At 38.6% G+C, this 14,508-nt stretch overlaps 1 protein-coding gene across 3 annotated transcripts in view; it reads left to right on the top strand.

The window, feature by feature from the left end:
* CBFA2T2 (CBFA2/RUNX1 partner transcriptional co-repressor 2) overlaps positions 1-14,508 on the top strand; it is a 130,553-nt gene that overhangs the window by 94,029 nt on the left and 22,016 nt on the right. For all 3 annotated transcript variants that reach the window (XM_019733990.3, XM_019733980.3, XM_074317917.2), the window contains exons 2-4: positions 1,018-1,161; positions 4,975-5,216; positions 11,806-11,895. In XM_019733990.3, coding sequence (XP_019589549.1) covers positions 1,018-1,161; positions 4,975-5,216; positions 11,806-11,895 — 476 coding nt within the window. The remainder of the gene's footprint in view (positions 1-1,017; positions 1,162-4,974; positions 5,217-11,805; positions 11,896-14,508) is intronic.

The raw sequence follows: 14,508 nt of genomic DNA, 5'->3' as shown, positions 1-14,508 counted from the left end.
TTATCAAACAGCTGCTGATGAATTATCCCATGGGTGAAGCAGCCTGGCTTTGTTTAGAATCTTCTCTACTTTTCATCTTTGAGAACAAATGTCCTAAGCAACATTTATATGCCTGACGTCAAGGATGTTGAGCCCACCTCTTTTTTTCCTAGAGTAGTAGTTTCCTGGAGAGAGTAGTTGGTATGTATCAAAATGTAGTACTTCATCATTCATAGTAATTTATATACAACTGATTATGATTCTATTTCCGTGCCATGCACTTGACGCCTACTGGTCCAGAGTCCCACGTTAGCTTTTCCCCTACTAATTTGATTCATTTATAGAGAGAAGTTAAGAAAGGATGCAGTTGAGATGAACTGAATTTATAATCTGGTTTCTTTCTCAGCCACTGTCCTCACTGTTAACTTTCAGGTGACATCAACCCTTGACTTTGCTGCCTTGTTTTCATTTCCTAGGATTGTCATAACAATGTTCCACAAACCAGGTGGCTCCAAACAACAGTCCTCTCTCACAGTTCAGGGGCCAGTAGTCCAGCAGGGTTGATTTCTTCTTGGGGCCTCAGAAGAAGAATATTCCACACCTCTGTCCTAGCTTCTGGTGGTTTCTCACAATCCTTGGGATTCCTGGGTGTAGATGCATCACGCTACTAACTACCTCCCTTGTCACACTGTGTTCTCACTGTGTGACTACGTCTGTGTTCCACGTAGTCTTCTCTTATTGTATGTGTCTCTTCAACTCTTCTCATGAGGGTTCATTCATAGTGGATTTAGCGTCCACCCCGATAACCCGGGGTGATCTCCTCCTCTCAAGATCCTTCACTACTTTTAAAGACCCCTTTTCCAGTTGAGGAGACATTGACAGTTCAAGGGATTAAAAAGATACATATTCAACCTATTAAATTAAGCATTTTATTAACTTCTCAATCTTCTAGGACAATATGTTGGTATTTCAAATTGTTGTCACCATTTTTATTATTTTATAGAAAACTCTGACCTCCATTCCTTTTATTCTCTGCAGTTGGTCCTGAGAAAAGGGTGCCAGCAATGCCTGGATCGCCTGTGGAAGTGAAGATACAGTCAAGATCCTCACCTCCCACCATGCCGCCCCTCCCCCCAATAAATCCCGGAGGACCCAGACCAGTGTCATTTACTCCTACAGCATGTGAGACCTCTTAATTCCTCGGGTTTATGGTTCAGAGTGACATTTGGATTTAAGTGACTGGTTGCCATTAAGCCTTCTGCATATACTATTCTTAGCGTGTTCAAAATGTCTATTAAAAGATATATATGTCAGGGATATATGTGTCGTTATTTCTTACTTTTATAGATTGCTTTTGTCCTCTGAGAATAGTACTTAGCTAATTTAGACATTTGGAAATTTAGTGGTCTTAATATTTTTCCACACTCTTTGTCTGGTAAGTAGCTATTACAATTTCTTTGGCTCTAAAATACTGAATTCAAATTATCATATTGATTTATTGAAATTAAAGTTTCATAAAATTACCAAACTACTTCTGAAAGTGTTCCAGTACTGTCATGGTGAGTCTCCTTACAAAAGGGAATAATCACTGTATTACTTTGCTAGGGCTGCCGTAACAAAATGCCACAGACTGGGCGGTGTAAACAGCAGGAATGTATTTCCTCACAGTCCTGGAGGCTGGAAGTCTAAGATGAAGGTGTCAGCAGGTTGGGTTTTTCCTGAGGCCTCTGTCCTGGGCCGGCAGAAGCTGCCTCACTGCTGTGCCCCCCACGCCCTTGCCTCTGTGCACATGCATCCTTGTTGTCCCTTTCCCTTCTTAAAAGGACCACAGTTGTATGGGATTAGGGACCACCCATAGCACCTCATTTAACTGTTAAGGCCCTATCTCCAAGTAAAGTCACATTCTGAGCTGTTAGAACTTCAACATAGGATTTGTGGGGGACATAGTTCAGTCCGTGAGAGTGATATATAGTAGCCAACAAATCTAAGGCATTCACCTCTACTAGTCGTTAAGGAAATGCAAACGAAAACCCACTGTGACACCATATACACCCACAAGAATGTTCAAAATGAAAAAGAATATGAAGTTTTGATGCGCATGTGTGGAGCGACCTGAGCACGCGTACATTGTCTGAGAATGAGAAAATTGTTTGGCAGGATCTACGAAAGCTGAGTTTCCAGAAACCCTATAACTCAGCAATTTCATTCCTACATACATGCTTAAAAAACAACTCAATTTAAAATCTAGACTTACATGCATACACACACACACACACACACACACACGCACGCATAGACACATGTCTAGATTTTAATTTGAGTTCTGCCATTCCATGCCCAAGCTACCTCCACTTCTCACTGACTTACAGATACTTTGCCTCATAAAACAGAACAAAGTCGCTATTTGTGGGGTACCCACAGAATGTCAGAGCACTGTGCTGGGTGCTATATGCATTTTCTTAAACACCAGTGCACAAACTTCACACACACTATTTTTGCTCAAACATTTATGTTTTATGTTACTATCTTTAAAGGCAAGAGAAGAGTGTCTAAGGTACAGCTTTAATAGAAGGTTTAATTATCATTTTCCCAAAACATTTGAAATTAAGTGAGTGGCACCTGTAGCAATCTGAGCCAGGGTGAATGAAATGAAGTTTGATACCCTTTTTCCTAAATTCTATTTTCTATCTCAAAGTTATACATCCTTAGCTTACATAAGTCTCTTGAAATGAAACAGACTTAGACCGATACAGACAATAGGGATTTGTGTACATAAATTCAGCCCTTTTTACCTCTATATTTGACTACTTGGGGGTGGGTATGTTTGATTGCAGAAAATGTGATCATGTGATTTCACTGAAGAGGCTGTGAAAAAGCTTGTCTGAGCATCAGGGTGGCTAAAAGCACAGTAATGTATTATTTTTATGGGCTGCTTCAAGAGAGGGCCACTCTCCAGTGGTAAGTGACCTTTCTGTGAACACGTAGCAATGGCAGGCCACTGCAGCTAATTCTCTGGATTGCTGCCGTTGAGTGTTGAGCTTTCTTTCCAGCAGCTCTAGGGATCTTTTGAAGTGGAAGATACAGAAGAGAAATCACCCTTTTTTTCTCAGCCTTAACGGTCTTTTAAGCAGTGAGTCATATTCAGCAGCGTTTTCCTAAACACCTAACTTTGCTAGCTAATAAACAAAGCCAGTGTATGTACAGTATACACAGTTTACAAAACTTAGCTAGTTATAGGATATCTACCCAGACATGTAAGAGTGTTCATCAAGAAGTGTATAATCCCTGAAGCTGAAGTTGAACAATAATGAATGTCAACTATAATTTTATACACACACACACACACACACACACACACACACACAAGAAGCGGAGTACATTAGGAATAGAGACAGTGGAAATGTAATGGCTGTGTGCGATGTCAGAGGAGTAGTGGATGGGGGGGGTTGTCCCTGTGTGAGGGGTATAAATGGTAAATGTCTAACTATTACATTGTTTTGTGCACCTGAAACCAATTTTAAAAAGGGGGAAAAAGAAGTGTATAATCTATTAAGGCATTGCAAATAAGTATAATTTGGTAAGTAACATAATGGAAGCATCTGTACACGGGACAGATTACTGGAAATACACATTCTCCCCGACTCATCTCATCCTGTACCTGTTGCAGAGCCTTAAAACTACCTACCCTTGCCCGTGGCACCTGCATAGTTAGATGTCTCTTTGTGCTCTTGTAGCACTGTGTGCATTGGTTCTAACACTTCCGTGCTATTCTCTGACAGTCTAGGGTTTACCTTAACATGGATCAGCAGAGTCTCAAAGAATGCTTCTTAATACAGGTGATATCTGAGCTATATAGAATGAAGAAGATTTTAATACAGATCAAATTTGAGTAAAGGTCAGTGAAGAAGGAAGAATAGTGATCAATCAACTATGACTGTCTTGGAGGAAGATGAAGGGAAATGGAAAAGTTTTCATGATTAATGAGTTGGCATTCGGCAAAATATAAGTAAATGTCAGTTTTCTAAGTTAGGTAAAAATCAAATGAATGAGTTCTTTAAATTTCGCTTAAGTCTTGACTTAAATTTTTTCTTATGTTTTTACCTTCTTAGATCTTCAAGCCTGGGTAGAGTAAATGGAAATCTATTGATTCTTAGGTACTAGGTAATTTTATTTCACTGTTCAGTGAAGAAGGAGATTTTTCCTCAATGCTGCCAAGAACTTAGCTCTGGGGTTGTGTTCTAAATTAAAACTAGCAAGAAATGACTAAGAACAATGGGAAAATAGGAAAACTGGAACTAATCACATGTATAATTTGAACAGAAATACAGAATGGGAGTGTCCTGTAAGTTGTCTAGAAAATGCTTTGTGGACTGGCCAAGAATTTGGCCTTGTTCAGCTAGTACTGTCAAGGCAGAGAGAAACTGACTCTGATGGGCGTGAATATTCTGAATGGTCAAGGAGATGTGTATCTTAGTGCAGAAATAGTTATTAAACCTATAGCCTAGGAAAACACTTCCCACATTAACAAAACTCTGTTATCTGGATGTCTTGTTCACGTACTACCTTCTAATTGACTGCTTAGCTTCTTTGGGACCCTAATATTGGGAAGGAAATGTAACGTAAGAAATGGGCATGAGTGTCCAGTCACTGGAAATACACATTCTCCCAGACTCATCTCATCCAGTACCTGTTTGCAGAGCCTTAAAACTACCTCCCTTGCCCGTGGCACCTGCAGAGTTAGATGTCTCTTTGTGCTCTTGTAGCACTCTGTGCATTGGTTTTAACACTTCCGTGTTGTTCTGTTACTAGTTTTTACCTGATAGTCTCTCACTGTATAGCAATCTCATTGAGGGCAGAAGCAGTGCCTTGTGTACTCTCAACATGTGCGTTACAAAATTCAGATGAATAAATGAAGGAGAATGCAAACAAGAAGAGCTTAACAAAGATCCCTATGTTTGGCACTTACACTGATCTTTCATTGTGTCTTTCTTTTAGTAAGCAATGGCACCAACCATTCTCCTCCTACCCTGAATGGTGCCCCATCACCACCACAGAGATTCAGCAATGGTCCTGCCTCTTCCACATCGTCAGCACTAACAAATCAACAATTGCCAGCGACTTGTGGTGCTCGGCAGCTCAGCAAGTTGAAGCGCTTCCTCACCACTTTGCAACAGTTTGGCAATGACATCTCACCTGAGATTGGGGAGAAGGTGCGGACTCTTGTTCTAGCCCTGGTGGTAAGTACTGCATCACTGTCACCAGCTGCCTGAGTATATGGCTCAGAACCGAGGCCAGCAGAAAAGTTGTACACCTTTCTGTGCACTTCCAAACGTGTAGCAATGTGGCAAAATCTAGACTAGATTAGTTATTATACAACTTACATAAAACTACTGATTTGTAGATTTCAGTTGTGTGTAAAAGTGTTTACCAAAGAAACAAACCTATGTTTACCTTATTGTTTCTTATGGTGTTGATTTAATTCCAATAAGCAGCTTTGAAAAAAACAGTTTCAACAGGCCGCTGAGGTTCAACCAAATTAATACAAAGTTTTGTTACTTAATATATTCAGTGCCTGGTACATTATTTCCAAACCAGAGAGAAAGAGAAAGTAGCGACTTTAATTTTCAAAATAATAATTTATAAAATTGTAAGTTTCGTGGTCGTAATAAATAGTATCAAAGGGATTACATTCTTCAGCTCCTCATGCAAATATGGTTTCTTTAGAGTTTTTAAGGTACACATTTATCTTTCTATACTGAGTGTGGTGAACCCGTGACATAAGGGAGTACTTTTCTGGCAGTGACAGCTGGGTAGGGTTTGCCTCTCATTGTGTACAAGGGAAGTTCTGCCAGTTCCCAATGTTTGTAAATCGAATTCTTCAAGGTTTTACCTCCTGTAAAAGCACCCCGTGCTCCTGCGTTTTAGCCTCGAGATGTGATAAAGATGAATCACAGTATTAAACTTTAACATTGCAATTCTCAAATGTAATCAGGGACCCCTGGGATTCCCTCAGACTCTTAGGAAGTTAGGTAGGTCAAAATTATTTTCATAATAATACTAAGATGTTACTTGTCTTTTCACTCTTATTCTCTCATGAGTGTATGATGGAATTTGTAGAGGCTGTGTGATATTGGATGTTGCAACAGATGCAATGCAGAAACAGCTAGCAGAACCCAGCTGTCTTTTATTAAGCGAAGTACTATGAAAGAGATTTGCAAAACTATAACAATGCCATTCTTCTTACTTTGTTTTTGGAGAAAATATAGTTATTTTGAAAAGGATTAATAATATTTTTCAAATTCTCAGTTTTAATTTCTGACATGGTGATTGATAGATGTAACCCACACAAATTAGAGGGATTCTGAGACTTTTTAAAAGTTTAAGAACTGCTGTCTTAAATGATTCTCAGTCTAGTGTGGAAGAAACAACTTTCATACAAGGCAAAATGCAGTAAATGATTATTTAAACATTTGAGATTCAATCTCTGTTGTCTCATATAGCTGTAGGTTGTTAGGTTGTTCATTTTCATTGCTATTATGTGGTTTATCCTAGGAATGTATTGGAATTTATACTTTTTATACCCCCAGGCTCTGAGATTCGATAGAAGAATTCCCAGAAGCTGGCATATAGTTGTGCTCACAATTAAGATTTATTAGCGACATAATAAAGGTACACAGCTGGTTTATAAAGGAGAGGGACGTAGTTGGAATCTGCAGGCGTCCATGTGCAAGCTTCCTTATGCTCTGTCCTTCCTGTCTTGGTCACACCGCTGACTATTACCCCAGCAGTGAACATGCAGCAACATGTGTGCGATGTTTCTGCCCAGGGGAGCCTCTTAGAGATTCAATGCCCAAGGTTTTTATGGGACTCTGGGTACATAGGCAGTCTTTGCCTGGCACCTACTGAAATTCCAGACTCCCAAAGGAAAACCAGTGTTCAGCATAAACCATTTGTTTGCAAAAACGTTCTAGGCACCGTGAACCACCCTCTCCAGTTTGGGAAAGTTTTTTTGTTTTTGTTTTGAAAAAAAAAAAGTGTTTAAAGAGTTTATTGGTTAGATTTTACACTACTATGGAAAAGTCCTACTCGATCTAGGTAATAAAATTGGCCTTAAATGTCAAAATCAGTTTGAACACAATTGGAAACAAAGCAGACATCAGAATGTTATGCCAATTCCACCAACAAATTACTTTAAGTAGAGTCTATGCTTAAAGATAATTTCAAGAGTGAAAGAATAAATGACAGGCCTCATTTGCAGAAAAAAAAAGTGAATCTTTCTAGCTCTGAAAGTATACGTAGATGTAGCCAGTTGTCTCTTTTAAATGGCCACGTTTGCGTTAACTTTTTTTCCCAATGTTTTTCTTATATCATTAGGAGGTGGTAAAATACACATAAAATTTACCATACCATCTCAACGTTTTTAATTGTATAATTCAGTGGTATTAAGTATATTCATTGTTGTGCTACTGTCACCACTATCTACCTCCAGAACTCTTTTCATCTTGCAAAACTGAAACTCTATGCCATTAATAATTCCTCATTGCCTCCTCCTCTCAGCTTCTGTCAACCACAATTCTACTTGATTGCTCCAGGTACCTCATATAAGTGGAATCACACAGTATTTGTCTTTTAGTGGCTGGCTTATTTCGCCCAGCATAATGTCCTCAAGGTTTTTCCATGTTGTAGCACGTATCAGAATGTCCTACACTGTATGGCTGAATAATCCATTGTATGCATATACCCCATTTTGTTTGTCTGTTCATCTATTGGTGGACACTTGAGGTGCATACACCTTTTTGGTTAGGGAAAGTTTTATATCCATGTAGGAAACTGTTTATCAGCCAAGTTTGTAGATGCCAGCCTTTGGCCCAACCTTGCAAGCAGGCTTTTCTAAGGTTTCCAGTTTTAGGTCTGCTATGTTAATTCTTTTCTGTAAAGAGGCTATTACAAATAATGTTGTTGTGAGCGTTCTTATTCATGGTACATGTGGGCAAGCATCGCACTGAACAGTGCAATTGGAATTACATAGGGTATGCATATAAATTTAGTATATAAGTCCAAATAGTTTTCTCAAGTGTTATACCAACTTGTACTCCCACTCAATTGGGATTTTCATTAAGATCAGTGTCTTAGTCTGTTCAGGCTCTTAGGGTACCATAGACTCAATGACTTAGAAGCAGCAAACACTTAACTCTCACAAGTCTGGAGGCTAAGTCCAAGATCAAGGCTCTAGCAGATTTGGTGTCTAGTGAGAGCCCGCTTTGTGGTTAATAAGATGACCATCTTCTCACTGTGTCCTCACAGGGTGGAAGGGACAAGGGAGCTCTCTGGGATCTCTTTCATAAGGGCACTAATGCCACTCTTAAGGGCTCTGCCTACCCTCCAAAGCCTCCACCTCCAAATACCAACACATTAGAGATTAGGTTTCAACCTATGAATTTTGAGGGGTCGCAAACATCAGCCTATAGCAATTGGTATTGAAACTCTAAATATATGTCAGTAATACACAGAAAAAAAATTGTAAATTTAACACCCATTCATTATTTTAACAGAAAAACACCTAGCAAATCAGATATAACAGGAACTTCCTTAATCTGATGACAGTTTTATATAGTATATATATTATACAAAAGCAACTGTAAGCAAGCCTCATGCTTAATGTTGAAATTTTGAAAGCTTTCCCTCTAATATTAGGAACCAGATAAGGATGTGTCTCCTATTCAGTGTAATCCTGAACATTCTCGCCTAGCAAATAAGATGTAAGGATTGGAGCGAGATAAATGAAACTGCCGTTATTCATAAATAAAACGATTGTCTTATGTGTTGCATTTGAACTTACCACTCAGTTCTTTTTTCCTTTTTCTTTTGGCTTTGCTACCGTCTTATTGAAAATTTGGTCTCATTTGGAGGAAATGAACATCTTTAGATTGTTACACTTCCCTACTCAAGAAAGCCTTATTGAGTCTTCTATTTATGAAAGAACGGTCAAGATTTTGGTGGGCATATGTAAGTGGAATAGTCTTTCCAGGTGGAGGGGACTTTGTTAGCCAAGTCAGAAAAGGCCGCACAGTTAGGTCGCAGGAGTTGAGTTCACCTGTGTGCATTCCACGTTTCTGGTGTAGCAGAGAATGTGAGTCCCTACCAGTACTAGGGAACAAGCATGGCCGATTTCCACAGCAAGTTAAAGGGCAATGTTTCGTACTCCACCTACTGATTTGGAAAATACACATTTTGGAGGGTAGTTCAGCAGTGTTACAGGTACCATAAGCGAGGCACTTCCTTTGACTCACCAGTTTCTCTCCTTGAAATTCATCCTAACAAAATAATAATCTACACCAAGAAAATCAGTTCAGCATTATAATGCCAAAAGAAAATTTGCAACCAGCTAAATGTTTAAAAACCTGAATAATTTACGTACATTAGTTTAATGGAAATGCTGTGGTCATGAAATACCAAGTCTGGTTCAGAGGCACAACAGAAAGGTATACTTCCTATTGCTCCTGACAAATAGGGCAGAAAACCCTGGACTTTCTATATAAAACAAAAATAAGACTAAAACGTGGAGAGAAGAAGACAAATTGACCCAAGGAAGTACATAGCAGTGAGTTCCCTGCGTTTTGTGTTTTCATCATATATCCCAGACTGTGGTCTAGAGAAGCTAGTAACCTGGAAATACTTAGGAGCACTGAGAGAAAAAGGAAGGAAGGAAGGAAGGAAAGGAAGGAAAGGAAGGAAGGCTAAAAGGAGTCTTAGTACATAGAACCCAAACTATCCAGGATACAGTAGAGAATCACTTGTCCAAGAACTAGGACCATCTCAATTGAAACGAGAAAAGATAACCAACAGACATCAATCAAGCTGACAGATGTTGGAATTATCTGACAAGGATTTTAAAGCAGCTACCATAAAAATGCTTCAGTGAGCAATTATAACACAAATGGAAAAAAGGCTCTGCAAAGAAATAGAAGATCCCCTTAACAGTTTTGCCTTTTCACATTCTTCTGTTTGTCAGAAGCATCTTTCCCAAGGCTGTGCCTTCTTCAGATGACACTTGTGTAAACCTTCCTTGTCCTCCTAAGTCTGATTGAAACACACTTTCTCTGTGTCTCAGTCGTGCCCTGCACTACTGTCCATCACTCACACTGTAATGAACAGCTTACTTACCTGTTTTCCCCCAGACTTGGTGTGTTTAGGGAGGAAAAAACTGCTTTTATTTCTTAAATAATGGGATGAGAGGGAAGGATCACAGAATAGTGGCTTATCACCCCTCTCTGACAGAGGATTGTCTTGCATCCATAGTATATATAGAACCCTGAGTCAGTTTCACTGGCCTAAGTCACCGTTTCTCTGTGCCACACAGTTTACCCTTTCCTCCTTTGTCCATCCATGAGAAAACTTCATCATTCATACAGTCTTTCCATAAATTTACTTGTGTTTACTTTTTGAGGCCCAAGTGCATTCACTGTAGTAGGGAAAGAATATCATTCAATTACACTTATTTTTTATTCCTGATTAGTACGTAGTACCTTTGGTTGCATTGTACAAATGTCATGTACTTAAAGTTTAAAAAATTGTTTTAGTGTGAAATGAGGTAAACTGTTCAAATATTTTTAGTTAACATGGTTAAATTTGATATGCCCTTTTTCCCTTGAGGGAAATATTTTAACTTTTACTGAATATTAATATGATGTATTTGGAAAACTCAACATAATTTCACATCCAGAAACCACTGCTGTTGTAATTGTCCTTCCAGACCGATAAAATACTGTGTGTGTTATTTTCCTAAATGGATTATTAGAAGGCATACTGTTTCTGAGTTTTCACTTAACAGTATATTATAAAACCTTTCCTCATTAATTCATACAAATCTGCCCCCCTGTTAAGTGTTCTGAGGTATTACTATATTATAATTTTTAATGCATTTTCTTGTTGATGACCTATATGTTTTCCATTTTTTAATTGTTAAGAAGCAATATTGTGCTGATGTATAATTTGTATGGTACATTTCCATCTTTGAACACTTGATAATTTTATAAAAATAAATTTGTAGAAGTGGTAATTGTTCTTTCAGAAAAGTAAGAATTCAGATTAATCCCAGTTTTAATTTAAGTTTTGTTATTGTACTGTGTTTTAAGGAATTGAAATTATTTTGTGAACTTTGAAGAATGTGTACATTCCTCTTAGAAGAGCTGCTGAGAATCCTAACTTTAAGCCAGACTTTTGAAAAAAATACAAAGGAATTACTAATAACTTTCCTGGGAATACTAAAATCTTACCCATGGGACTCTGTCTATTTGGAGGTTCTCTGATTTGCAAACCGATCACCTGAAGGCAGAATGTGCCTATTGTTCTTTTTCTCCCCCGTAACTTTTGATTCAGAAGATTTGGGGAACTGATGCCAGGTTATAGGCAGAACCTATGCAGAAATGAGGTTCTGAGTTGTTGGTCAGGATCTGTTCAACCGCTGACGTTGTAAGCTTGGTTTCTTGTACCTGAAGTGACTTGCAATGAACCCGTGAGTACAAGGACCTGAGTGCCTCTTTTCACGGGTAGTGAGCCAGGCAGTGCTCTGTTCTGCAGCCCCGGCTGCTGAGCATAGAGGAGAACTTACAACAGAGTTAGGGTAGTGGAGCAAAGAAAATCAAGGAGGCCACATTTCTTTTATAAAGGAAAGAGAATTTGGTTACCCTTTGCGAGGGACCTGAGTTCTAGGAGAGCCCTTGGAATTACCCTTTTCCTTATGATTTCAAAGGGCTCGACACTATCAAATTTATATTAGGATAGTGTCTAGTTTTAGAAGTTGAACAAAGTTATTTCTCTTTTCAGAACTCTACAGTAACAATTGAAGAATTCCATTGCAAACTCCAAGAGGCTACAAACTTTCCTCTTCGTCCATTTGTGATTCCATTCCTCAAGGTAATTTTTATGAGATAATTACTGAAGGTAGTTATTTATCTTCAATGTTTCCTCAAGATCTGCTGCTGATCCCTGTTCTGTGATCTAAATCATGGTGGTTTATACATTTTCATAATCTTTATTTTTGGGCAGCTAGAGAAACGTGAGTGCAGTCTGCAGATGAGTCGTATCGTTGATGGGATGAGATGTATTTGATGAGATGAGAATTGCAAAAGCCTTGACTTGTGGTCTGTATGCAGACTACCCTGGTAACACACAGATACAGGCAGAGGATGGAGCAGGAGGTGGTGAGTGGGACAGAGGTGTCGGCGTGGCATGGAGGCTGGGCTCCCAACAGAAGAAGTAACTGGACACTAAATCTTTTGGTTGTGGCCAGAGGCTGAAGAGGGGCTGTCAGACAAAAAAGAGGCCTTTGTAGTTCAGACTCTTACCTTAAGGACGAAGAGCATGTGGGAAGGCAGAGCTTGTGTCTTCCCAACCCCCAGTTTAGTACAGCTTTTAATTATGGCCTCTGGAATTAATGTTCTCGGACATACAACTTTTGGGGACACTGTTCAAAATTGTTGTGCTTACCTATAAGTTAAAACAGTGTTAGATTTATATGTAATATGCCCTTTTAAGAAGAATGTTTTATTTTGAAATAATTTCATGCTCACAGAAAAGTTGCAAAATGGTACATGAAAATGCCTGTACCCTTTACTTAGATTTCCAAATGTTAGTATTTTCTCACATCTGCATTATTATCCTTTGACTTTTTATTTTTTACTCAGAAATGTTTTGTATTACTTTCGTATAATTATCAAATCAAGAAATTAACATCGATAAAACACTATTATTATAGACCTTATTTCTTTACAGCAAATGTCCTTTACAGCAAAAGAAAAGCTTGTTTTGGTCCTGTATCTACTTCAGGATCACATCTCGCATTTCATTGTCATGTCTCTTCTACTTTAATCTGGAATAACTTCTCAGCTTTTAATGATCTTGGCATTTTCGAAGTGTACAAATGAGATGGTTATTTTATAGAACGTATCTCAATTTGGGTTTTTCTGATACTCCCTCATGGTTAGAATCAGGTTATGTATTTTAGGCAGTAAATAGAGCAGGTGAGATATCACTGTGTGCTGCCAGGAGGCATAAATGTTCATTCATCTCATAATAGGTGATGTTGACTTTGATCACGTGGTAAAGGCCGTGTTTGCCATGCTTTCCCACTGCTAATTGTTTTTCCTATTAAACAGTAAAAACAGGTATCATTATAACTCAGACAAATAAAAAGTGAACCCGTGTCAAAGATTTTATTTAACTCACTATCAACGAGGGAGTCAGTAAGGTGTTAAAACCCGTCCAGGGGAGAACTCAAAGAACAGGCTCATTTACAGATCAGGATTATTGATGTGACTTGGCAGACAGAAGTAAAGTTGGCTTCTCCCACAGTGTGCAAGGGAAGTCAGTTGAATCTCTTCTGGACATAGTTTTATGCATGCCCATAGACAACAATTATTTGGAATTGCTATCAGTTATTGATAGCAAAGAGTTATAAAATAGCTTAAAGGCAGTGAAAGACTATAGCCAGATCCCAGTGTGCTCTAGACCAGAGGCATAGTTTGGAAGCCTCTGACCCAAATCCGGCCCACCACATGGTTTTGTACAGCCCCAGAGAGAATGCATTTTTTTTTTTACAAATGAACATTTGTAATTGATTTGGTAAGAGCGAACCTAGCTTTGAATCCCAGTTAAGCTAAATGTTATCCTTAATCCACTCCCTTGCCAAATGAATTACATGCTTTTCATTAGTAGTAGACTGATATAGTACCAAAAAACTGTACTCGATTTTTTATTGTATTTTGACTTCTTTGTCAATACAATGTTTGGAAATTGGTTTCCTCTCTTGTGTATGAGTACTCATATAATATCTTCAGTTTTGCCTCACAAAGCCTAACTATCTGGCCAATAAATGTGCCCCTCTTATCTTCTTTTGCTTTACCTTGATTTCCTAAGAAAATGTAATAACATCAAGAAGATGGGTCATCTTACTGAAGTACTGTTACCAGTTTTTAAACACTTTCGATTGGAGCAAAGCAGCCATGCAGGACAATGCGGGGCTCAGGTGCTTGGCCTGTGCTGGTGCTCCTCCAGCACTGACGCCTTGGCCTGTCCCAGCAGCCTGTGGCGCCTGCTCAGCGCCAAAACAGCTGTGCTCGGTCTGTCTCGGTCTGATTTCTGTATGTCAGAGCCAGTAGACAGTTATTTCCCCCAAGTCTCCGGAATCAAGAAGGATTTATGAAATCTGTGTTAATAGGAAAAAATTAAGCTTTTTTTTTTTTTCTTCAAATTTATTAAAGGGTACACACATGTTATAGATGTAAAGATCTGACATGGTATTTTTTCAATTAAGTTTTTACAATTGCTCTGAGATTGAGGTTATAGAAGAAACTTAAAAAGTGTTTTGTATTGGCAAATTCCCTATTCTTAACTCTGTTATTTTGGAAAACAGCATGAGGTGTAGGTTGTTATGGCAGCTTGTTGGCTAGCATTTGGGTTTTTGTCAATTTATTTCTACTTTAAAACAGTCACTAATTATGGTGCCTACTAAATTAACCCCTGGTAAAG

This window comes from Rhinolophus sinicus, chromosome 13 (assembly GCF_057876585.1).
Source record: "Rhinolophus sinicus isolate RSI-liver-muscle chromosome 13, RSI-T2T, whole genome shotgun sequence".
NCBI lineage: Eukaryota > Metazoa > Chordata > Mammalia > Chiroptera > Rhinolophidae > Rhinolophus > Rhinolophus sinicus.
Note: the sequence above shows the minus strand (reverse complement) of the source record. Positions and strands in the feature narration are given on the sequence as shown.